Source organism: Myxocyprinus asiaticus, chromosome 17 (assembly GCF_019703515.2).
Source record: "Myxocyprinus asiaticus isolate MX2 ecotype Aquarium Trade chromosome 17, UBuf_Myxa_2, whole genome shotgun sequence".
Taxonomy (NCBI): Eukaryota; Metazoa; Chordata; class Actinopteri; order Cypriniformes; family Catostomidae; genus Myxocyprinus; species Myxocyprinus asiaticus.
This window is the reverse complement of record NC_059360.1, coordinates 44,431,800-44,457,593: the sequence shown is the minus strand read 5'-3', so window position 1 is coordinate 44,457,593 and position 25,794 is coordinate 44,431,800. Positions and strand designations below refer to the sequence as shown.

General features: G+C 38.4%; 1 protein-coding gene across 5 annotated transcripts; it reads left to right on the top strand.

The window, feature by feature from the left end:
- Nucleotides 1-1,592: 1,592 nt before the first annotated feature.
- On the top strand, nucleotides 1,593-25,334 carry LOC127454726 (erythroid differentiation-related factor 1-like). Of its 5 annotated transcripts, XM_051722087.1 has the most exons (26): nucleotides 1,593-1,707; nucleotides 2,242-2,333; nucleotides 3,082-3,290; nucleotides 5,351-5,417; nucleotides 5,547-5,672; nucleotides 6,372-6,496; nucleotides 6,993-7,143; nucleotides 7,239-7,331; nucleotides 7,467-7,588; nucleotides 7,748-7,859; nucleotides 7,956-8,103; nucleotides 9,219-9,330; nucleotides 9,442-9,553; nucleotides 10,079-10,342; nucleotides 10,558-10,629; nucleotides 12,469-12,616; nucleotides 12,713-12,904; nucleotides 13,286-13,486; nucleotides 14,258-14,476; nucleotides 15,984-16,210; nucleotides 19,720-19,878; nucleotides 19,970-20,119; nucleotides 20,216-20,369; nucleotides 20,552-20,670; nucleotides 22,601-22,773; nucleotides 24,592-25,334. In XM_051722087.1, the coding sequence occupies exons 2-26, from the start codon at nucleotides 2,250-2,252 to the stop codon at nucleotides 24,752-24,754; spliced, it is 3,702 nt and encodes a 1,233-aa protein (XP_051578047.1). In that variant the 5' UTR covers nucleotides 1,593-1,707; nucleotides 2,242-2,249; the 3' UTR covers nucleotides 24,755-25,334. The 5 variants fall into 5 exon arrangements, with proteins under 5 accessions (XP_051578047.1, XP_051578050.1, XP_051578049.1 ...); XM_051722090.1 differs by lacking the exon at nucleotides 2,242-2,333 and having other exon boundaries at nucleotides 1,600-1,707; XM_051722086.1 differs by lacking the exon at nucleotides 1,593-1,707 and having other exon boundaries at nucleotides 1,712-2,333.
- Nucleotides 25,335-25,794: the final 460 nt, after the last annotated feature.

Genomic DNA, 25,794 nt, shown 5'->3' with positions numbered 1-25,794 from the left:
TCCGAAATAAAACGCCACTGACAGGCAGAGATTTTGTAACCATGACAACAAAACACATAAGCGAGAGAAAAGTCGTTTTGATTTTAACCAAAGAGGCTTTCAGGGCAAGTCAGTCCACTCGGCGCCTATCTCTGGAACTCTCCTGGGCAGGCTGGGAAGCTAGTTTCTATATAAACAAACGGCATAAAAGTACAGCTCCTATCTACTTGAATAGGGAAATACAAAAATTTCCAAAACGGTTCAACAAGATAATGATCAAAGAAATATTTCAATTCAGCAGTAAAATCTGATAACAATGGTGTCATAAGTTGTGCTTCTTTAGCTCAGATCACGCTAAAAACGCAATTTTTCATGCTAGTTCAACTAATGCGCATGCGCCTTCTCGAGTTGATTGACAGGCGATGTCTGTATCTTAAAGGTGATTGGCTCTTTTATCAGTAAGGCGGGACTTGCTTTGCTACATCCGTTGGTCGTTGGGCGTTTGAAAATAAGTGGTTCGCTCTGCTAAACTGTCTCTGTTTTAACTTGGTTCGCTAATATGCCAACACACCTAATTGAAAAACAAACTGATAAAAACATACAAATCTATAGAAAAGCTAAATGCAGTATGTGGAAATAACGAGGAGGATTACAATCATATTATAACGTTATAATTAAAATAATAATGATAAGGTGTAAATATTTTTGTAATAAAAATGTATTAAATATTTATAATGTACTGTCAGTTTACAAATGTTAAAACATTAAATATATCAATAAACGTGTAATTATATATATATATATAATCTTATTTAATTTTAAATATTTTAATTGTAACACAGTAACTCTTTATCAACTATTTTTTTTTTTTTTTTCACTTTTTAATAACTTGTATTAACAGCAACAAACATTATTACATTATATTATGCTTAAAAGATTATTAAAACGACATCGCTTTCCATTTCCACCATTGAAATCAGCTGCTCAAAAGACCCCCCCCCCCCCTTTTTTTAGAACTTCCCTATAATTCAAATTACACAAACATAAACAATTTTCACTGCATTACAGAATCATGAACAGTGTGCACTGCATTATAGAGAGGCAGTAGAGAGAACAAATAAAATAAACAAATAAATAAATAAACTAATAAATATACAAACCTCAGTCAGAAGGAAAAACAAGGTCATAATACTTTAGAAAAGTGTTATTCTTGTTAATATTTCTGAGTTTAAGAGATTTAGCTAGAAAGGCTTCAAATCTGGGTAAGGTCGAAGTTTTTCTACCAAGTCCACTGTCGGCCATCTTTGGAACGCTCTCGGGAGGCTATTTCCAGTCATGCCAGTGCAGCTCCTATCTACTTGAATGGGGAAAGACTAAAATCTCAAAAACGGTTGATCAAGATTACGATCAAAGAGCATATTTCAAATCAACAATAAAATGTAATAATATTGGAATCATATATTGTGCTTTTTTTTTTTTTTTTTTTACCTCAAATTACGCTAAAAAACGCAATTTCCCCGGCTTGTATATCTAATGCGCATTCGCTTTACCGAGTTGATTGACAGGCGATGTCTGTATCTAAAAGGTGATTGGCTCTTTTACATGTAAGGCGAGACTTCCTTCCTACATCCGTTGACCGTTGGGTGCTAGAGCTTCTTGGTTGGGCGTTCTAATTTTCCTATACATTTGAATAGAAGTGGCCCGTTTCAACTAAATAAATAGTCTCTGGTAAGGTATCGATACATTTGTTCTTATGAATAAAGTATTTACTGTTTAAAAAATAAATAAATATTTCCTTCAATGATAAAGCTAGGTCACAATTTGTAAAGGGAGAAAGATAAAGACTTAAGAGATTTTGCATGTTTACGTTCATAAAATAAATGGTTCAGATTTACATTTTTATACTCTTTTCTTGAAAGAGGCGTCGTTGACGTAACATCCACTTCCGGTTTAGAGGTGCTGTAAGTTTAGAGCTGCCAGCTGATACACAGAGAATAAATCTAGAAAACATGAACTATTTTTACTAAAATACACCTGAGGGCAGTCGATTGAACTTACAGACATCATACATCGATATCTGAGGGAAAACATTGAGCAAAAGAATAAAAAACGACAAATTGATCCTATGTATCATACCATTTATGTAATGTGAGGAGTTAGTAAATCAGGTTGATGATGAAGTACACTCTTTTACGGATAGAATCAATGTGATCTTGTATTGTGCACGTTACTCTGTTTAATTCGTTTCTGAATGGATGACAGTGGTGAAAATGAGTTCACAGGATAAGAATACAGATATAGAGCACAGATATGAGGAGGAGCTCACCAGCACTAGTACTGAAGACAACAAACAGGTTTGATACTTTGTAACCAATGATCACAGAAACATAATAATATTACACTATAAGATGTAATGAAAGTACCGGTATGTTGATGCCTGTCACACAGTTCAGCATTTAAATGGACTAGATCTTGTTTTTCAATGGTACTGAGATCATGTGTGAGTAAATCAGACAGTGAGTTTGTTTGTTTGATTAAGTTTGTAATGTGTAAATGTGTATTCATGCAGAAAATGTATAGAAATGTGTTTGGATGGTTACATGATCAGAATGTCTATTGTTTACCACTTTGATGGTAAGTGTATCTACATTAAGATCTATGTATTTCTTTCTATATGTGTCATTACTATCATTATTGAACTTTGTTTGGTGACAAGTAGGTGAAGTAAAGACTTACGTTTTATGGTTACGATTTGATCTAAACTTTGCACATCACAAAATGCTTATGTGAAGTTATGTGATAACTAACTCATGCCACATATCAGTTCAGACATGTTTGGTACAGTAATTCAATTTACTTGTATTTGTATACTGGTTTTACCATAGCATTTACAAAACATAAAGAATAGGACTTTACAACCTAACAGTTCTACTTAAAGTATAATTTGTCTTGATTGTCGCCATTGGAATATAGTTAACTAGGACAATATTTCACAACAACAACAGATAATTTGTTAGCTATATGTTTATTGTTGTGACTTAATTTGATGTGTCTGCATCGCTGACAGTGCTGACTGTTCAATACTTGTGATTTGTGCTGTAGGAGGCAGTTATTTGTCTGAGCAACAATGAAGTAAAGAGTCGTGCTGTAGTGAAATACTCAGCGGCTCCGCCCCCCACCACCTATGCACTACTACAGGAGAAGACCGACCTCAAACTGCCTCCAGCAAACTGGCTCAGAGAGAATGCTCAGCTGGGGCCCGCAGGCACCACCGTACTTGGGTCCAGTCGGAAGAGCAAACCCTTCTCCAGGTATGACTGCGTAGAAGTCAAGAATACTTACTTAAACTACACTCTCCTAACCCTCCTATTCTAAACAAGAAGGGCGGCTTACTTGACTGTTCGTGGTCATTTTTCACTGGAAATAGTACAGGTCTAACTGCTTTTTTTTTTATTATAATTTTTTTTTAAGAGATTATAATGTTTCTTATTTCCTGAAGTAAAAACAATAAAATTATACACTTCTTTTGGGATTTTAAAAATACATTAACTTAAATATACATTTCTCGATTTCATCATTCATTCGCATATGCAAATAAGTACACTTATGTAACTTCACTACGGTAAAAACCTAGTTAAAACATGAAGAAAATAAGAGAATGTCTCATGTATTGGGGGCAGATTGCTGCCATCTGGTGAAAAAAAAAAAAAAAAACATGACTTGAAAATCATGTTATGACAATAATAGCCAGTAGATGGCTGCAGTGTCCTATGCAACCACCTATTGTGCAGTAATTCTAAAACTTTCTCGACGTGGGAAAGGTAAACTTGCTTGCATTTGGGCAGACTCGGACTTTGTTCTACACTCTGTGTTGTGTGTGCATTTGTGTGTGTGCGTGAGTGTGTTCTGCCTTTGATAGTCTCAACCATTTATTTCTGTGTGTGTGTTGTGTTCTGCTTTCTGCGTTCTGGCTGTGTTTTAAATCCTTGTGGTCGCATAGTGATTCCTCTCAATCAGGTGGAGGAGGACGAATCCCAGTTGCCTCTGCGTCTGAGACCATCAACCCGCGCATCTTATCACGTGGCTTGTTGAGCGCGTTGCCACGGAGACATAGTGCTTGTCGAGGCTTCACGCCATCCACCACGGCATCCGCGCTCAACTCACCATGCGCCCCACCGAGAAAGAACCACATTATAGTCACTCAGCACGCCCTGGGATTCGAACTAGCGAACTAGCGAACTCCAGGGGTGGTAGCCAACGTCTTTTACCACTGAGCTACCTTAGTCTATTTTTATAGTCTTTTGATTGTGAATGAATAAGGACGTGGTCGGCGCATGTGCACTACGACTGCTTTGTGATTATCTTTTAGCACTGTCAACGGCAGGCGCATACTTCGATGATACGCACAGACGAGGACTGTCTGCGTGCCAAGAAAGACTGGGCCGCACGTGCGGACTGTCCTCACAGTCTGTGTTGATGACAAAATTTGCATCACGCATACTGTGCACGGAGTGTGGTTAACTGTAGTATACTTTGGCCTTTAGTCTTTTAGTGTCATTTATTTCTATGTGTGTGTGTGTGTGTGTTCACTTGTGTTTGCGTGTGCTGCATTGTGGGTATGTTATGGTCTCACCCCCTCATTTATGTGTGTTTGTGTTCTGCATTGTGGCTGATTCATGGTTTTTGTTGTTACCAAAAAAAAAAAAAAATGGCTCTGTGTTATAGTGTAACCAGTTCATTTGTGTGTGTATGTGTGTTTTGCTCTCTCCATGTTGTATAGTCCCACCCCTTCATTTCTGTGTGTGTTTGTTCTGCATTGTGGTTGATTTATAGACTGTCTTTGAAAAAATATATAAATTGGTTTTCTGTTTTATTTTTGTTTTTACCCATTAATTTCCAATGGTCGGTCAATTTTGACCGCGAACAGTAAAGATGTTGCTTTTTTTTTTTTTTAACAACTACTTAGACTTATTGAATCAAGTTTTTGTGTGTGTGTGTGTGTGTGTGTGTGTGTGTGTTCAGATGGAAAGTGGAGAAAAAATCACCAAGTCTTGCACTACTCTGATAAAGGAAACCATTTTTATTACGTCTGAAAAATTTATTTTAGTCAACAATGACCGAACAGTATAGGAAGGTTAACTGCACATTTATACATTTTTATACCTATATTCATACTTATGCTTGACATATTTGACAATTTGGATTTGTAAATATTTTGTACTTTTTTATTTTATTGCTAATACATGTTCTCTATAATGGAGCCTGCATATTTACCAATTTGTACAATGTAACAAATTTGTTACATTGTATTTAGTGTGTGCTTTGAAGCTGATCTTTCCTTTCCCTTATTTTGTTTTCTATTTATTGATAGTTTTGGGATGGCTTATGACTTCATCGACTGTATCGGTGATGATGTTGATGTTGTGTCTGATTCAGAGGTGGGTGGGACTCTCTGCTTTGAGCAGGACTGTTTTAATTTGGTCTTACATTTGTGCATAAAGTTGCTTCAAATTATAATGAAGCAATTTAAATCGGTCACTTAAATGCTTTTGTTCAACTCTAAACAGAACATCAAGAAGTTGTTGAAGATCCCGTACAGTAAGTCTCATGTCAGTATGGCTGTTCATCGAGTGGGCAGCACTCTACTGCTGGATGAACTGGACATACAGGAGCTCTTCATGAGGTCATCACAGGTAACAGCAAATATTCACCATATCTCTCTCACTCTTCTGTGTTATAATGTGTCCAGGTGCATATGCATGAAGTTTTTATTTTTTATTTTTTTATTTAGGCTTCAAGTGGTTATTTCCATCAACCTAAATCAGCTTGAAATGTTATAAGTAAAAATACTCAAATATATAGTACTGTAACATTGATGCAATCAGTGCCCATTTAACAATAAGAGTTTAACAAGATTGTTTGTGCATTCATAAGATCACATTAATGAAAGGAGCCATATTGTACACTTTTGTAGCATTTTATTTTTGTCCTTGATGTCCACTTATAATGTTATAATGCACCAAAAAACAATCATCATTTATATTTTCATGACCATTTTCCACCCTTTCTCTAAAATAGGCTGTATTTGCTACTGTAGCTTTAGGACTCTAATATGTAAAAGACATGTAAATTACATGTTATGATTGGCTAACCTCTGTGTACCTGTGTAGTTCAAACTGCCTTCATACTGTTAATGTACCTGTGGTTGTGACACCATAAGCATGAAGATTTCCGAAGGAGCTGTTTTTGAAGCTTTGTTTCAATAAATGGTCTTTTTTAATTAACATTTTTACTCTATTTGCTTTAAAATCTTTAATGTCACATGAGCAAGAAAAATCTTGTTTTTTATGATATGATCTCTTTAAACACAACGTATTGTATTCCCCCTGTAGACTGGTGACTGGACGTGGCTGAAGGAGTTTTACCAGCGTCTCATTGACCAGAAGTGGCAGAGGAAGAAGAAAAGTAAAGAACACTGGAATGAGAAGGCCATTCTCTCTAAATTTCTTTATTACAGGTAATCAGTGTCAGTTTTAAGTCCTCGTGGTCGCGTAGTGATTCGCCTCAATCCGGGTGGCGGAGGATGAATCCCAGTTGCCTCCGCGTCTGCAACCATCAACCTGCGCATCTTATCACGTGGCTTGTTGAGCGCATTGCCACGGAGACATAGCGCGTGTGGAGGCTTCACGCCATCCACCGCGGCAACCGCGCTCAACTCACCACACGCCCCACCGAGAACGAACCACATTATAGCGACCACGAGGAGGTTACCCCATGTGACTCTACCCTCCCTAGCAACCGGGCCAATTTGGTTGCTTAGGAGACCTGGCTGGAGTCACTCAGCAAGCCCTGGGATTCGAACTAGCGAACTCCAGGGGTGGTAGCCAGTGTCTTTTACCACTGAGCTACCCAGGCCCCGGTAAACAGTGTCTTTAAACATTTATGTTCCACTGATTGCACCATGTTTCCATGACCAGTGCATATTAATCCTACAGTTTTGTCCTGTGTTTCAGTATTAACAGTGATGGGACTGCAGTGCCCATGCCGTCAGATACAGACCAGGTGGCAGAGGAGGCTTGTGGGACGGGGGGTGATGGGCCGTCTTGGCCTGCTACCTTCAACAGTTCCACTTCTGATTCAGAGGAGCCGGCGATGCCCAAGGAGGTGCCTTTAGCCTTTCCTTTTCAGGGCTTTTTTTTCTCGTCATATGTTTTCAGGGTTTCCCAGACTAAATCATGCTGTCCATTCCTGTCTTTCAGGAGCAGGTGGACACATATTCTCTGGGTCACGTGTCTTCAGTTCCCAAAGAGCAGAACCTGCCCACATTGTTTAATGAAGGAGAGAACAGTCAGGTAGTAACAATACCCTCCATTAAATAAGACTTGGGGAAAAAATAGATTTAATATATTAGAAAAAAAAAAAAACTTTACTAATAATATGCATTTGTATTTTGAACTGACTGTTCTGTATCTCTTTCACTGTCCCAGGGTTTGAGGAATGACTTTGTCCGGAATATTTTATGGACATTTGAGGACATCCATATGCTTGTGGGATCAAATATGCCCATATTTGGAGGTGGTCGATACCCAGCAGTCAGTCTACGACTCAGGTCCAAGATTTGCCTTTGTATAAAGAATATTAACGAAAGAATATTTTACTATCTTATGATACATTCATCTGCTTTGGAAGTGTTTCCAAACTAATATTTACATTCTAATGCTATTGCTAAACCCTATATAGTTAATTTGATTTCTCTCTGTCTTACCAGGGACAACAACAAACCAATCAATGTTCTCACAGGACTTGATTACTGGCTGGATAATTTGATGTGTAATGTACCAGAGCTGGTCATGTGTTTTCATGTCAATGGTATTGTTCAGGTAAGATTGTAGCTCAGCTCATTAAGATGCATCTGAAGGTATTGCACTTTGATGTACAAGCATTGAATTTCCTAAGCGCTCTCCTGTTGTTTACAGAAATATGAGATGATAAAGACAGAAGACATCCCAGATTTAGAGAATTCCACATTCTCAACACGGGTTGTGAAGGATATTGCACAGAATATCCTCTCATTCCTGAAATCTAACTGTACCAAAGAAGGCCACACATACTGGCTCTTCAAAGGTAGGTGATCTGCAGCTTTAATGTTGATTTTTAAAAGTTCATTTTAGTTGGTATATACACTATTTTGTTTCATAGACATTCCAAAAGAGGACATATTCTGCACTGTGTAGATTTATTTTATTTTGGTGCTGAAATCCACTTATAATCTTAAAGGAGATGTATGTAATTTCTGCACTACTAGTGGCACCAAACGTAATTTCAGAAATAACATTTTATTTTTAAACAACCTTTGCCAACACCCCTTAGACTCATCACGCCCTTTCGCGCTCTCTGGTTCTCTATGAACAATTAGGCCGTACTAAATAAAAGGTGATAAACGTTTAATGTCGTAATAAACAAGACCAGTATAACATACATATACCGAACAGAAAGCGTGGCAGAGGAATTGGGTCGTCCGATAACATCGCCTGGATTGAACGGCAGCTGGGTGTGCGGGGATCCAGCACATGAGGTTGGATGGTTCTTCTGGTAACTAGTAAGCATAACCATACATATTCTGAGTATTTTTCAAATTTATCTGGAGCTCGACAGTAATTAGCTAACTTGTGTGGCAATACCTTGAGTGTTGCTAACCTGTCGAGAAGCAACTCGGCAACTTTGGCGTCTAATTCTCTCAAAATCCTTCAGCTTGTAAATGCAACACCAGTGTTCACTCTCGGTTTTAATCCATTCTCTGTCTCCTGTCTTTTAGCAAGTCTTCAAATTTTGGTGAGGCTAAATTTCTTTTCCTCTGTACACGCCTGCCATGGATGTTCATATTCCTCCGGCTGAACAGCTTACTACAAGTAGTCATGCCCCAAACTCATGCTAAAGTTTGAGGTAGAAAGGGACGGGTGGGGCTGAGCGGGTCGCTCAAAATATAAACATTAATGTTTTGATAGTGCCTGGGAGGCTGTGTTTATACTTTCAGGGGAGGTAAACCCACAAATGGCTTACTTCTAGTTGTCAATGAACAGTAAACTGGGATAGTAGAAGGTATTTTGACATCAAAAAAGTTACATACTTCACCTTTAAACCTAAGCAAACAAAGATTGTTGTTTTGCTAATGTACCTTTAAGACTTCTGTATGTTAATTACTGCTGTTATGATTGATAAGCATCTTTTGCCTCTTCCAGCCAGTGGAAGTGACATCGTGAAATTGTATGACCTCACAACTCTGTGTGAGGAGGCAGCAGAGGAGAAATGCCAAAATCCCTTCACACTTCCTGTAGCAGTGCTGCTATACAAGTATGGTTCACCTTTAGAACTACGTTGCTCATATTCTGTTTGTGTTGCCTAATTTTTTCATTCAGCATCAGAGACGGCCCAAATGAAGTTTTCTGTTGTTTTATATGACAGAGTGGCCAGCAATATGATGCTAAAGAAAAGCCAAAACAGGAAGAATTATGGCACAATTAGAACTCTGCTGCTCAACTGTATTAAACTGTTGGATGAGGAGAGACATACACAGGTATATACTTTCTTTGTTCCATTCTTCACTCTGATTTTTGTCTATAGCAAGTCACTTTGCTGTCTGCATAGTCAGACACTTTCCAAGGCAGCATCCTAACTGAAATAGATTGGCATTAATTGGAAGGAACGATGTTAACAGATAATGTGAAGTGCTCGAGAGACTTGACGATGTATTATGTTGCTAAGCTAACATTATGCTCAATAATATGAACAAAAATTACATGGAACATTCAAATATTGGATAAAATAATGGATTGGATGAAACTATATTTATATTGATACTTTTTTTTAGTACTAAATAAGATATATAACTTCTAGAATAAAATGTAGAATTGACATTGACAAACTGCGTCCCCCATTTTTAACTGAGCTTGTCACATGCATCATTGGAGGATGATATTGGATATTCATTCACTTCGGGCGCATGCCTTTGATGCCTGAAAATGTTGCCTAGATGGGTAGCTCACAAGAGTGTGTGACAGATCTGTTGTGTGATAATGTCCTCTTCTGTTTGCTGGTGTAGATCATCGCATCTGCACACTACATGCTGGCAGAACTTTTCCAGCTGGATGATGTGAGTGTAGAGGAGGGGAACGGGGAGTCGCTGAGGGGCGGAGGTTCTGAAGACAGTTATAGTGATGAAGAGGAGGAGGAGGAAGATGAAGATGAAAGCTCCTCCTACAGCACCTCTTCAGAGCCACATGACGATTCCAAAGCCGTGGCTATCATCAAGTCTGTCGGCGAGCTGTCTGTTCCAGAGAAATACAAAAGCACACACCAGATCAGAGTATGAGATGTTGAATCTGAAGATGTTCTTTGTAGAATTATTGTTACTTTTGTTGTTTGTCACAAGATATTGCTGAATAAAAGCTGTTATGTGTAACAGAGGTTAAAATGGTCTTACATAAATTTGCTAGAAAGTAAATACCCCTTTTAATTCGCTGAATTTACAACATCAATATGTTAACAATGTTCTGACTCCATCTTTCTTTTCACTTCTAGCCCAACTGTGCATTTCCTGTGTCTCAAGACAAGGAGGAGAAATGCCGACTGGTTCTCAGCTATGTTCTAAAAGTAAGTGCACTATATACCAATCAGCCACAACTTTAAAACCACCTGCCTAATATTGTGTAGATCCCTCTCGTGCCACCAAAACAGTGCCAACCCACATCTCAGAATAGCATTCTGAGTTACTGTAGACTTTGTAAGTTTGAAACAGTCTGGCCATTTTCTGTTGACCTCTCTCATCAACAAGGTGTTTCTGCCCACAGAACTGTCACTCACTGAATGTTTTTTGTTTTTGGCACCCTTCTGAGTAAATTCTAGAGACTGTTGTGTGAAAATCCCAGGAGATCAGCAGTTACAGAAATACTCAAACCAGCCCATCTGGCACCAACAATCATGCCACGCTCCAAATAACTGAGATCACATTTTCCCCATTCTGATGGTTGATGTGAACATTAACTGAAGCTCCTGAACCGTATCTGCATGATTTTATGCACTGCTGCCACACGATTGTCTGATTAGATAATCACATGGATGATTGTTGGTGCCAGATGAGCAATAGAGAATGGCTAGACTGGTTCGAACTGACAAAGTCTACTGTAACTCAGATATCTGCTCTGTACAATTGTGGTGAGAAGAATATAATCTCAGAATGCTATTCTGAGATGTGGGTTGCCGCTGTTTTGGCGGCACGAGGGGGACCTACACGATATTAAGCAGGTGGTTTTAAATTTGTGGCTGATCGGTGTGTTAAATTGTTCACCCAAAAAAAAAATTAACACAAACAAAGATTTTTTAAAGAATATCTCAGCTCTGTAGGTCCATACCATGCAAGTGAATGGTGGCCAGAACTTTGAAGGTCCAAAAAGCATATAAAAGGAGCATAAATGTAATCCATAAGTCTCAAGTGGTTAAATCCATGTTTTCAGAAGCAAAATGATAGGTGTGGGTGAGAAACAGATCAATATTTAAGTCTTTTTTTTTTTTTACTATAAATGTTCCTCCCTGCCCAGTAGGTGGCAATATGCACAAAGAATGTCAATAGCCAAAAACAAAAGAAGAAGAATGTGGAAGTGAAAGTGGAGATTTACAGTAAAAAAGGATTTAAATATTGATCTGTTTCTCAGCCACACTTATCATATCGCTTCTGAAGACATGGATGTAACCACTGGAGTTGTATGGATTACTTTTATGCTGCCCTTATGTGCTTTTTGAAACTTCAAAGTTCTGGCCACCATTCACTTGCATTGTAAGGACCTACAGAGCTGAGATATTCTTCTAAAAATCTTTGTTTGTGTTCTGCAGAAGAAAGAAAGTCATACACATCTGAGATGACATGAGGGTGGATAAATGATGAGAGAATTTTCATTTTTTGGTGAACTATCCCTTTTAATGTTTGTTGACATATCTAATTTGTATTAATTATATTTAGGGCTGTGAATCGATTAAACATTTTAAACTAATTAATCACACAGTTTTCTGTGATAAATTGCGATTAAACATGGTACATTAAAACAAACATTATCATATAATTATAAACATATTTATTTTATACTTCATCTCAAAGAACTCGCAAGAAATTGGTTAGTCATCATTTATTTTAATTATTTAAATACAGTATAAACATGTTAAAATGTTCACAAAGTGTGGAAAAACATTAGTGAATTTTCAGGAAGTGAAAACAAATGCATTTGTTGCGGGGGGTTTTTAACTACCGTATTAATTGCAGAAATTAATGTATTAAATTTCCCTGCCCTAATTATATTATATTATTTTGTATTATATTATATTGCCTTTATTAGTTTTTTTACGTTAACTTGGCAGGTATTTATGGGTAAAAGCAATAAGGCAACACCTTATGTGTGTTTGTGTGTGTGTGTGTGTGTGTGTGTGTGTGTTTATGAGTAGGGTCTGAAGGCAGTAGACGGCAGTATAAAGAAGGAGAGTGACCTGCCTGCGGCCGACCCCAGCACCCCCATCCCTCTAAAATATGAGGAGAGAAGTCAGAACGGAGCCAGAGACGTGGAAAAAGAGATTGCTCTCCTCTTGGACCGAGGTCAGAGGACACCCATCCTCTAATCTCTCAGAAAGTGCTTTGTCCTCTGTAATATATAATTATTAACTGTGTCTTGCTTGATTGTGTGTTGCACAGTCGGTCCAATTAACGCAGAGCCGAAGATGCCAACACGCTCTGGGATGTTACCGGGCACCTGGCAGCACCGTATGAAACAACAGCTGTGTCTGAAAGCGTCTAAAGCATATTATGTTCTGGCAGACGCTGCAACCAACCTGATGAAGTACGGACGGTCGCTACGCTACATTAAACTGGCTCTACAGTGCCACGGTAAGAACATCAAAAACTATGTTTCCTATACGACTTTAAATGGGCCATTGGAATAGGCATTGTTACTCATTCATATGCAAATAGGTTAGCTGATCATAACAGAGTTCATTTACATATAGAAGTTTAAAATGTGCAAAATGTAGCAAGGGTCAAAGAGAGGGAGTGGAAAATGGTCATTTAAAACTACATTATGAATGTTTGTTGTGCAAGAAACTGTAGCTAATTGCTTTATCTCATCCAGTTTCAGTTTCCAACCTTTAGAATCAATGAATTATAATACAGTCAGTGTATTATTTAAAAAGTATATTATTTAGGTAATTATTATAGAGCTGAATGAGTAATCTTGTTCAAACTTGATTGATATGTTTTCTCTCTGTGTAGATGCATATTGCTCCATCAGTGGAAGTCTCCACCCACAGATGCTTCTGTTCCATTGTCAGTGTCTGTCTCTGTGTGGAGATGTTCAGCTGATTTTGGCCCAGAATGCTTCAAACAGAGCTGCGTATCTAGAGGAATACAGTTACCAGACTAAAGACGACCAGGAGATCTTACACTGCCTGCATCGCGAGAGCTCCTGCCAAGGTCTTGACACTAGATCACACAATATTCATTAAAATATTTGTTCATTTTTGCATCCTAAATAAATTGCCTATTATATACATGTATATGTATAAAAAAACATAAACAAAAGATTACTGAGTGTATCAGATATTTTATCAATATTTTTTATATATTTTTTTTAAATTAATTTTATCCCCTTTTCTCCCCAATTTTGGAATGCCCAGTTCCCACTACTTACTAGGTCCTCATGGTGGCATGGTTACTCACCTCAATCCGGGTGGCAGAGGACAAGTCTCAGTTGCCTCCGCTTCTGAGACCGTCAATCCACGCCTCTTATCACGTGGCTTGCTGTTCATGACACCGCGGAGACTCACAGCATGTGGAGACTCATGCTACTCTCCGCGATCCACGCACAATATACCACATGCCCCATTGAGAGCGAGAACCACTTTATCACGACCACAAGGAGGTTACCCCATGTGACTCTACCCTCCCTAGCAACCGGGCCAATTTGGTTGCTTAGGAGACCTGGCTGGAGTCACTCAGCACGCCCTGGATTCGAACTCGTGACTCCAGGGGTGGTATTCAGCGTCAATACTCGCTGAGCTACCCAGGCCCCCTGATATTTTGTAAATATTAACAAAACAATGTAGAACATAAACATGGCTCAGCGGTGTTGCTATAAGGACTCGGTTCTAAATAATCTATGGTCTAATTAAGTGTTTAGTGCAAGTGTCCGAAGGAATTAAAATACTAACACACTAATTGGCTAATGTTTTCTATCTCTCTCAGCCTTTAGCATGGCCACTGATCTGGCCACAGACCCAGAGTACCAACTGATCATCAGCAGCAAGTGTTATGAGGCCGCCCATGACCTTTTGACCTCAGAAGTGCTGAAGGACTTGGGTCAGGAGCAGTTGGGTCAGGTTCTCAAACGGCTCGGGAACATCCGCAACGAGATGGGCGTGTTCTACATGAACCAAGCGGCGGCCATGCAGACGGAGAAAGGAGGTGGGGAGCTCTTTAAATCACACAAGTTCAAGTGGTGTGGTTTAGTATTGCAGTTTCTTATTATTGCCATATTTGGGTGAACTTTTAATTAGAGACAGACCTATATATTGGTCTTACAAAGTAATCGATAGTTGCTTTTTGGGACTATCAGTTATCGGCAGAAATCTATGACGATAGTTCCCAATAGTTCCTAGAGGTGAATTAAAATCAATCACCTCGTGGGAATATGCTGTATATTTTATCATTGACAATCTTCATCCATATTTGTATCCTCACTTCAATGCATATTTAGTTTTTTTGATTAGATAATCAAGTGTACTAAATTGAATTGAGGGCATGCAAAGTAAAATGCGATTATATACAAAAGCTGCTGTGTCAGCACATACAGTACTGTGCAAAAGTCTTAGGCACATAAGATGTTTCACAAAAGCATTTGTCTTAAGATGGTTGTTTATATCTTCAGCTTTAGTGTGTCAATAGGAAATATAAATGTTAGACTCCCAAACATTACTTCTGCAAATAGAAAACTTTAGAATAGAAGAACAGGGAGCCCTGCAACAGATGTCATGGCCCCCACAGAGCACCCCACTGAACATCGTGTCAGTCTGAGAATACATAAAGAGACAGAAGCAGTTGAGACAGCCTAAATAGATAGAAGAACTGTGGTGAATTCTCCAAGAAGCTTGGAACATCCTATCTGCCAACAACCAAGAAAAACTGTGTCCAGGTGTACCAAGGAGAATTGGTGCTGTTTTAAAGGCAAAGGTGGTCACACTGAATATTGATTTAGCTTTTTTATGTTTACTGGACTTTGTATGACATTAAGTGATAAATGAAAACAATTTTTGTCATTATTTTTGAGACATCCTCACTATGCAGCATTTTTCACAAGTGCCTAAAACTTTTGCATAGTACTGTATATCATGTTTCCAACTTTATATCTTGTGAATAATAATAAAGAAAACCTCAGCAGGTGAAAAATGTATATTCAGAATCCTTCATCTGGTGAATATATAGGCTATAAAAAGCTTAATCTGGTAAAAACATGAAAATAGAACATTGTAACGGAGCCAAGTCTCTATCATTTAAAAAATAAGCGTCCCAGATTAATTTTAGGCTTGTTAAAAGTCCCACATTATGCATCAAATCTTATTTTTTTCTGGTTATTATTGGGATTTTGATAGCACAATTATTTTATTCATTTTGGACTCTGGTAGCATCTGTGTATTTGCATGTTGTAGTAAGGAAAGACTAAGAAAATGTTTTAACATTCTGTAAACTGTGTTTAAAAACTATTGGAGGATTAATCGGTTTTTGGCCTTTTCCGCCACCTTAGTTATCGTATCAGCAAAATTCACTATCGGTCGACCTCCACTTTTAATGGTGATAGCTCATGGATTGTCCCTTGCTGGGTCTGAACTTACAACATTTTGACAAATAACATTTGTTGTTTACATTGTTGGTGGAGAGTACTAGCTTATTTCTCGTTCTCTCTCTCTTCCTCCAGTACGCAGGAGTGTGTGCGTGGCCGAGCAGGAGCTGTGGAAGAAGAGTTTCTCATGTTTTGAGAAGGGCATGGAAGATTTCCAGGCCATTTCAGACTTGGTAAACACAGCCCTGCTGCTGTGCAACATCGGGCGACTTATGCGGATCTGCGCACAGGCTCACTGTGTCATTACATCAGAGCACAGCCGTGGGGAGTTCTCACCTGAAGAGGCCCTGTACTACAACAAGGTTTACACACGCTTCCATTGTTGTCGAGTAAAGGCATAGTCTTAAAGTCAACATGAAATTCCGTTCGTAATTCGTTTTGCTTTAGTAATGTGATGAATTTCCGAGTAAAAACAACATATTCAACAAGAAAAACTGTTGGGCGGGACTAGTGTTATTGGATAACATTTTTTTTTACCCCGCCTAAGTGGCCTTGACTACATCAGCAGAATAGAAAGGATGTTTCAGAGCCAAAGAAAGGTATTACATTTTGGTAAAAGATTATGAAAACAAATATTTCTTCTTTAGAATAACATGACATGAGCTAATGAATCATCCTCAATAAAAGGACATTTATTTAAGGAGTGTTCCGGGTTTAATACAAGTGAAGTGCAATCGACAGCATTTGTAGCGAATATTTTTGACTAGTCCCTCGTTTATTTAAAAAAAAAAAAGTTTAAAAAAAATTACGGTTTCAGTAAGGCACTTACAATGGAAGTGAATGGGACCAGTCCTTTTTTTTTATTTTTATTTATTTTTTTTTTCAATTTGGAATGCCCAATTCCCAATGCACTCTAAGTCCTCGTGGTGGCGTAGTGACTCGCCTCAGTCCATGTGGTGGAGGACAAATCTCAGTTGCCTCCGCGTCTGAGACCGTCAACCCACGCATCTTATCACGTGGCTTGTTGAGCGCATTACCGTGGAGACATAGCGCGTGTGGAGGCTTCACGCTATCCTCCACATCATCCATGCACAACTCACCACGTTGAACTGAGAGCGAACCGCATTATAGCGACCACGAGGAGGTTACCCCATGTGACTCTGCCCTCCATAACAACCGGACCAATTTGGTTGCTTAGGAGACCTGGCTGGAGTCACTCAGCACACCCTAGATAAACTCGCTAACAGGGTTTTCCAGCATTGCACTGTCATGGCAACAAAGTTGTAATATTGGGTAGAACTGTAGACTGATAAGGTTAGGAAGCAATTTTAGCACACTAAAATCATGTTAAACCTAGTGCTGTCAGTTGATTAAAATATTTAATCGTGATTAATCACATGAGTTTTCATAGTTTTTCATAATTAATCGCGATTGATCACAGATTTTGAAAGTGCTGAAAATTGACTCTATATACTTTTTTTCCTGTCAAAATGTTTTTGTTTTTATCAATGTTTTCCAAACAAAGCCTTACAGAGTATAAAGATAGAAATGCACTAAAATATCACCAATTCAAGAAACATTAAATGTTTCCCAAAGTCTAATTGGGAGTTTGATTAATTGAAAGAACTAGTCTCCTCATAGTTTGCATTTTTATTGCAATGGGCATTAAATCTCTTAAACTCTCATCCTCTATAATATTATTAGTGGCTATCCACTTTACTACAGTAATCGTGAAGCCACATTTACTTGATTTGCCGCTTTGAACTCCACATGAAAAGTGCTTGCAGAGAATGTCTTTTTTGATTTTAGCGCTGGCACTGTCCACGTAGTGATACTTCATCTGAATTGTCTGGAATGTGAAGCCGGGAAAATGCTGATGCTTCACTTCAGCCGGTCGTTTGAATGCGGCTTATCACAAGTTTCATATGGATTTGTTTCTTTTTCCATGACTTGATCACTGACACGGAATTGCTGTTGCGTGTGCGTCAGTGTAATGACTAGTGTTGCCAAAAGTACCTGTACTTTAGTACCAAGTCGGTACTAAAATAAAAAAAGATGTAACGATACCAGTGTTTCTACAGTACCGGTAGTAGCGAGCACCGACTTAATCCGGTACCTGCACACTGTTTTACGGACACACGACTGCTTTCAAATTATCACATGCTTATTTGAGTGTGTGCTTTGTTATTCCTTTTACAATAAAATGCACAACTAATCAAATTAATATTGTGATATGTCCCAGTGTGATTATTTAACTGTGAAAGGCTGAAATCTTAGTCTGCATTCGAGCTGTGTGCTTTAAATGAATGTGTGAAGCTGACCGCTCATACACTGGAAACTCCACAGACTATGAGAATCATTCACGTTGGATGAGAGATGACAGAGCAGAGCACTAATCCACTGTGAAGCACGGGCACTGTACGTATTACATGTAGACTATATATTTATATAATTAAATCACAGTATTTGCGCTATAACGATAACACTGGGCCATGTAGTGCACTGTTTATCCGGACAAGTTAAACTTCCGTCAAAAACACACGGCAAAATAAAAGCACGACTCATAATAAATGCTAGACGCCTGAAACTGAAGAAATTGCTAAAGAAATATATTACAACTGTATAGTAAAATGTAATCCTCACTGTAGTAATATTTATAATAATAATATCAATGAATAATGATTGTAATAATAATACAAATTAGGCAATATATCACAAGCAAGAGTGCTTTTGTTCTGAATAAATGTTTTACAAAATTCAATGGTATGTTGAGAAGTAATCGTTCTATTTTTTACTTGTTAATTTTTTTTATTTTATTTTTTTTTAGTTTTAAGAATTAATTTGATTAGGCACCATTTTGATGATGAAATTAAACTTTAAAACATGGAATTCTGGAAAAATTATAAAAAAGATTAAAAACATTTATTATAAACACGAAGGAAACATGCATATTGTCTTTTATTATTTACATTGAAATTTAACTTTAAATAGGCTAAAGGAGTGTGTTAAATCCATATTAGCAAATGTTTTCTGTAGTATCGAATCGAGACCTGTGAAATTTCACTGGTATCGGTACAGACTACTGAAATTTTGGTACCGTGACAACGCTGGTAATGACCCTGGACACATCACAAAGGTTATAACCAGTGTTCAGAAATCACACGGATCTGAATAAAATGTCAGAATCTAATGTGAAAATTGGTAAATGCGTTAATTGCAATTAAGAAAAATTGATGCGTTTAAAGAATATTCCGGGTTCAATACAAGTTAAACTCAACCGACAGCATTTGTGGCATAATATTGATTTTGACTCATCCCTACTTTTCTTTAAAAAAGCAAAAATCTGTATGTATATATTTACTTATGTGTGACCACAGGATTGTTATTTGGGGAGGCGGGGTTGGGGGTTGGGGAGGGGGGGGGGGGTTGTGGGGTTTAAATGTTGTGTGTGTATATATATATATATGCATGTATGTATGTATGTATGTGTTGCTTGTTATTATAAGATTTAATAAAAAATTATTACATAAAAAAAGCAAAAATCTGGGTCACAATTTAACATATATTGAACCCAGAACATTCCTTTAAAGAAATACATTTGGATTAAGAAATGTCCATTTTAATTTAACGTTGTCTTTAAATCCTTATCCAGGAAAGACCAAGTGAAGTTCGCCAAGTACACTTGGAAGTTTACTTAAAGTATAAGAGTCATTTTTCTATGTGTGTTTACAGTATGATGAAAATATTTAAAGGCAATGAAGGGTAGTGTTTATGGGAATGTACTCCTCTAATGTATTGATATTCCTGTTTTAATTTTTCACAGTTCCATTTTTCTCTCTCTCTCTCTCTCTCTCTCTCTCTCCATCTACAGGCGATAGATTACTATCAGAGGGCGCTGAAGTCTCTGGGCTGCAGGGACAGTCACTCAGCTGTCTGGGACTCTGTTAACTGGGAACTCTCGACCACATACTTCACTCTGGCCACTCTGCTTCAGGACTACGCTCCACTGTCCCGCAAAGCACAAGAGCAGGTACCACTCACACACGTTACTCTCTCTAAACACACTGCTGTTGGTCTCTGAGAGGATTAAACCCACCTGACCTGTGTGTGACATGTTTCAGATTGAGAGGGAGGTCACAGAGACCATGATGAAGTCTCTACGCTACTGTGACCTGCAGACCGAATCAGCTCGCCAACCACTCTACCAGTACAGAGCAGCCACTATCCATCATAGACTGGCTTCAATGTACCACAGCTGCTACCGCAACCAGGTACATGGCCAAATATATGCAGAACAAGTGTCGTAGAGTCTGCACTTTCCCTTTGTTGCACACAATAAGCATTAACATGCTGTTTGACTCTCTCAGGTTGGAAACGAGAGCGTTCGTAAACAGCATAAGGCTCTGGCAGAGCAGCATTACAGTAAAGCTGTGCGACTCTTCGTAAGTCTAAGCGACGCTCCGTGTGAGCTGCTCCGCACGCTTCTGGAGAGAGTGGCCTTTGCCGAGTTCACCATGGCAGGTAAGAAACAAGTGCAGCTGAAAATATTGTGGAGGTTTGGCCTAGTCGTGGAATGTTTGAAGGTGAAAACCCCAGAACAGTGAATTATATAGTGACCAACAAATTAGACAGTGGCCGGAGCAAGTTGATGTACATAAACACAATCTCAGCGGGATGTTTTGATTTGTGTGTTTGTTTTCCAGGACAGAACAGCAATGCAGTTAAACTGAAAACTCTGACAGGAGCTCTGGAGATCATGTGTGAAACTCGACATGCATTTAATCTTATTCATAAAGAGCTGTTGGAGCAACAAGAGAAAGTGGTACTTACACCAACACACACACACACAAACACAAACCTGGGTCCATAATTAACCAGTTAAAGGAATAGTTCACCCAATGATTCACAATTCTCTCATCATTTACTCAACCTCATGCCATCCCAGACGTGTATGACTTTCTTCTCCATACAATGCAAGTCAACAGGGTCCATAAGCACATAAAGGCAGCATAAAAGTAATCCATACAACTCCAGTGGTTTAACCCATGTCTTCTGAAGTGATTCATCTGTTTTGGGTGAGAACAGAGCAAAATGTAACTCCTTTTTCACTATAAATCTTGCCATTGCAGTTACTTGGCATGATCATGATTTCAAGCTCGATTACACTTCCTCATGCTTGATGCATGCATGGAGCACTAGATGGCGCTAGGATGTGTAATTGAGCTTGAAATCATGATCACCAAGATATATAATTAGTTATATTTTGGTCTGTTCTCACCCAAAACCATTTGGATCACTTCAGAAGACATGGATTAAACCACTTGAGTTGTATGGATTACTTTTATGCTGCCTCTATGAGCTTTTTTGGAGCTTTTTGGACCCCTTTCACTTGCATTGTATGGACCTACAGAGCAGAAATATTCTTCTAAAAATCTTCATTTGTGTTCAGCAGAAGAAAGAAAGTCATACACATCTGAGATGAGAGAATTTTCATTTTTGGGTGAACTATTACTTTTAGACCGAAGTTGTTCTTACGCTTAAAAAAGCTACATGCATCAAATAGAACAGAACGCAGGTGTTCTTTTTAACTTGAAACGGCTGCAAAAAAATATGCCGCTCCTGCGCGAGATGCTGAAAAAACAGCGAGATGCAGCGCAGCTGTCAAAGATGTCCATCTAACACGTATACATAGGACATCAATTAAAAAACAATGCAGACAAATACAAAAACATGTTGTGAACAGCCCCTTAGCCAAGTGCCAAATAGAAACATATAGATTGGATTTAGCGACTAAATAAAGCTGGCTAAAAAAAGGAGGAATTACATTAAAACATGTGGTTTGAATCACAGTGTAAGAATGATAAATCATGTCTGACCCAATTGAGGTTAAAAAATACAAATACCGAGTGGTGACACATTTGTGTCATTAAGTCACTGAAACAAACATTTGAGGAACAAAATCACCAAGATACTGGCTAGTATATGATGTTGTGAGTGATTTTATATAAAATACAAAATATAAAATAATGCAAATGCTGTAACGTGGCCTGTTAAAAATTATTTATTAATGGTCAATTTTCTCAACTCATCCATTAATGACACGTGTGGCGTCTTATGGTGCGTTTAAGTCATGTCAGAATTATCGTATTTACGTGTTGAACGCACATGAACGCCACCACAAAGTTGGGGGGCGTGTCAATTAAAGAATCATGGCGGAAGCCAATTGTTATGGGTAATAATTCCGTTTTACCTGAGGATTTTTACTGTGTAGCTTAGTTTGTATGCATTTTTGTACCGTTAATGACGAATAATTATCCAGAATAACAATCCAGAAAATAAGACTCATTTAGCTGGTTAATGCAGCGACAATCATTTGCAACAAAACAACATTTCCCATCATTATATGTGGCCGTACTAGAATGATAAAATGGATAGATAAAGATTTAATTACACACCTAATGTGTGGCTTTGCTCTTTATTTTGTTGGATTGGTGCTAAAAAAGAAAAACTTCCTTCGCCAGTTAGTGAAAAAGAGAAAGAAAAATGAAATTACAAAACAGGTCCGTTCTTTCCGACTATAATCACTTGAACGCACATCACACATCGTATTTACAATTTCTGACCCCGTAAGTACGAACTTCCTAGGAGGACTTGAATGCACCATTAATTTTGGACCCTGAACACTCGTATCGATATTATTCTCTTTTTGGTGAATGGCCTGTTTTACACAATTATGAAATGTCTATTGACAGACATTGACTGCGGAAGACTCTGAAAAGCCTGAAGAATCTCAGGAGAGTTTGGATTGCTCTTCTGGGCTGAACACAGAAGAGGTTGTGAAGTTAATCGGCGTTTTTGAGCCCAGTTTCTCCTTCCTGTTGCTGCAGCTGATTAAACTCAGCACTGCCAATAAACGTAAACTAAAGTGAGTGATGCAAAATGGACAAAAATCTATTTTCAGGACACACACTAAATGAAATACTTCAGAAATTACCCCACACCAGCCCAGTTTATGCTACAGATCCAGTTACACAAAAAATAAAATAGCATTTAGTGGAGTTACAGTCTTTCATCCATATACAGTGGATCCAGAAAGTATTCACAGCGCTTCACTTTTTCCACACTTTATGTTACAGCCTTATTCCAAAATGGATTAAATTTATTATTTTCCTCAAAATTCTACAAACAATACCCCATAATGATAATGTGAAAGACGTTTGTTTGTGTTAAATGTATTAAAAATAAAAAAACAAAAAAAAATCACGTACATAAGTATTCACAGCCTTTGCCATGACACTCAAAATTGAGCTCAGGTGCATCCTGTTTCCACTGATCACCCTTGAGATGTTTCGGCAACTTGATTGGAGTCCACCTGTGGTAAATTCAGTTGATTTGACATGATTTGGAAAGGCACACACCTGTCTATATAAGGTCCCACAGTTAACAGTGCATGTCAGAGCACAAACCAAGCCATGAAGCCCAAGGAATTGTCTGTAGACCTCCGAGACAGGATTGTATCGAGGCACAGATCTGGGGAAGGGTACAGAAACATTTCTGCAGCTTTGAAGGACCCAATGAGCACAGTGGCCTCCATCATCCATAAATGGAAGAAGTTTGGAACCACCAGGACTCTTCCTAGAGCTGGCCGCCTGGCCAAACTGAGCGATCAGGGGAGAAGGGCCTTAGTCAGGGAGGTGACCAAGAACCCGATGGTCACTCTGACAGAGCTCCAGCATTTCTCTGTGGAGAGAGGAGAACCTTCCAGAAGAACAACCATCTCTGCAGCACTCCACCAATCAGGCCTGTATGGTAGAGTGGCCAGACGGAAGCCACTCCTCAATAAAAGGCACATGACAGCCCGTCTGGAGTTTGCCAAAAGGCACCTGAAGGACTCTCAGACCATGAGAAACAAAATTCTCTGGTCTGATGAAACAAAAATTGAACTCTTTGGCCTGAATGGCAAGCGTCATGTCTGGAGGAAACCAGGCACCGCTCATCACCTGGCCAATACCATCCCTACAGTGAAGCATGGTGGTGGCAGCATCATGCTGTGGGGATGTTTTTCAGCGGCAGGAACTGGGAGACTAGTCAGGATCAAGAGAAAGATGAATGCAGCAATGTACAGAGACATCCTTGATGAAAACCTGCTCCAGAGCACTCTGGACCTCAGACTGGGGTGAAGGTTCATTTTCCAACAGGACAACGACCCTAAGCACACAGCCAAGATAACAAAGGAGTGGCTACGGGACAACTCTGTGAATGTCCTGGAGTGGCCCAGCCAGAGCCCAGACTTGAACCCGATTGAACATCTCTGGAGAGATCTGAAAATGGCTGTGCACCGATGCTCCCCATCCAACCTGATGGAGCTTGAGAGGTCCTGCAAAGAAGAATGGGAGAAATTTTCCAAAAATAGGTGTGCCAAGTTTGTAGCATCATACTCAAAAAGACTTGAGGCTGTAATTGGTGCCAAAGCTGCTTCAACAAAGTATTGAGCAAAGGCTGTGAATACTTATGTACATGTGATTTTTTTTTTTTTTCGTTTTTTATTTTTAATAAATTTGCAAAGATTTCAAACAAACTTCTTTCACGTTGTCATTATGGGGTAAATAATAAATGTAATCCATTTTGGAATAAGGCTGTAACATAACAAAATGTGGAAAAAGTGAAGCGCTGTGAATACTTTCCGGATGCACTGTAATTTGACATTCACTTTTTTAATGGTGGTTTTGTTTTTTCTTTACAGTGGGAAAGAAGAGGAGCATGTAAAGGTCTATAAGAATGTATATTCTCTGCTGTTACGGGCTGAAAAGTCTGTCCCGCTCATCCAACGGGTTTCTCTCTTCCTCGAGCTGCTGGATCAGCTAAACCCATCCACAGGAAGTAATGAAACGAGATCATTATCTTGAGAGAACCAAACAAATTGGCCTCATTTATGCTGAGCATGTGACAGTCTGGAGTTTAAACCATCTTGCTTTTATACACCAATCTACAGCTTAGTAAAAAGCTAATGATTAAGGAGAGAGAGAGTGAGAGCCTGTTTTCATCTAGTTTCAGGACTGGATTGGAATAGAAATGTGAGCCACAACTCACACCAGCAGTGCCTTCATCTCTCAATCATAGTCTTCTGGACCTCCTAAAAGAGGTCCACAGGCTTCAAATTATCTTGTCACATTTTTTCTGTAAAGAAAATTATGTTATTAATAAACTCAAATTTACAGTTGTTTGTAAAGCAGATATTAATTGCTAATGGGACAATATTTACAAAATGTTGGACATGTGTTGTACACACTTTTTGCTGAGAAGTACACATCTCAGGATTGTTTTTTTTAATTTTTTTTTAGTGCAGAAATAAGCTCATGCAGGTTTTCATTAAAAATGTGCAATAATTTTGTAAGGGTCAATGCAATAGGTGTGATTATCCCGCTGCAGTATTACGAAAGAACATTTGTGCTGGCTTGGCTTTTAAATCTCTTTAATAAAAGTTTCAAATATAAAGTCTGTCTTTTATTTAATAAGTTTAAAAAAAAAAACATATATATATATATATATTTAAGTCACTTCTGAAACCCCACATTTTTTAATCACTGGTTATATCCAAGGAACTCTAAAATATCAGTTAAAACACAGTGACTTACTGTATTAAGTGCATTTTTATATTTCAGTTTTTAAAATAATTAATTGAAACAAAAAAGTGTCACTTCACCTTTGTTAGTTTTGGCTTCAGTGGGTGAAATTTCGTCACCACCAAAATGATTGCTTAATATGATCAATGCTAACAATTATTACTCTCTAAGAAATGTGCTTGTTTCAGTCATATTACCTAAATATTTTATATCTTTAATAACTTTAGCCAAATAAACAAAGACATCCTCAGGAAATATCATTATGTGCCCTTACCAATATGGCTTCTCAATATGGGCATTTTCCGACAAGGCATTGTGGGAGC

Coding starts and splice junctions, on each gene's coding strand:
- LOC127454726 (XM_051722086.1), top strand. CDS start 2,235: ATGACAGTGGTGAAAATGAGTTCACAGGATAAGAATACAGATATAGAG. Junction 12,617..12,712: donor TGCTCTCCTCTTGGACCGAG/GTCAGAGGACAC, acceptor TGTGTTGCACAG/TCGGTCCAATTAACGCAGAG. Junction 16,211..19,719: donor AGGCCCTGTACTACAACAAG/GTTTACACACGC, acceptor CTCCATCTACAG/GCGATAGATTACTATCAGAG.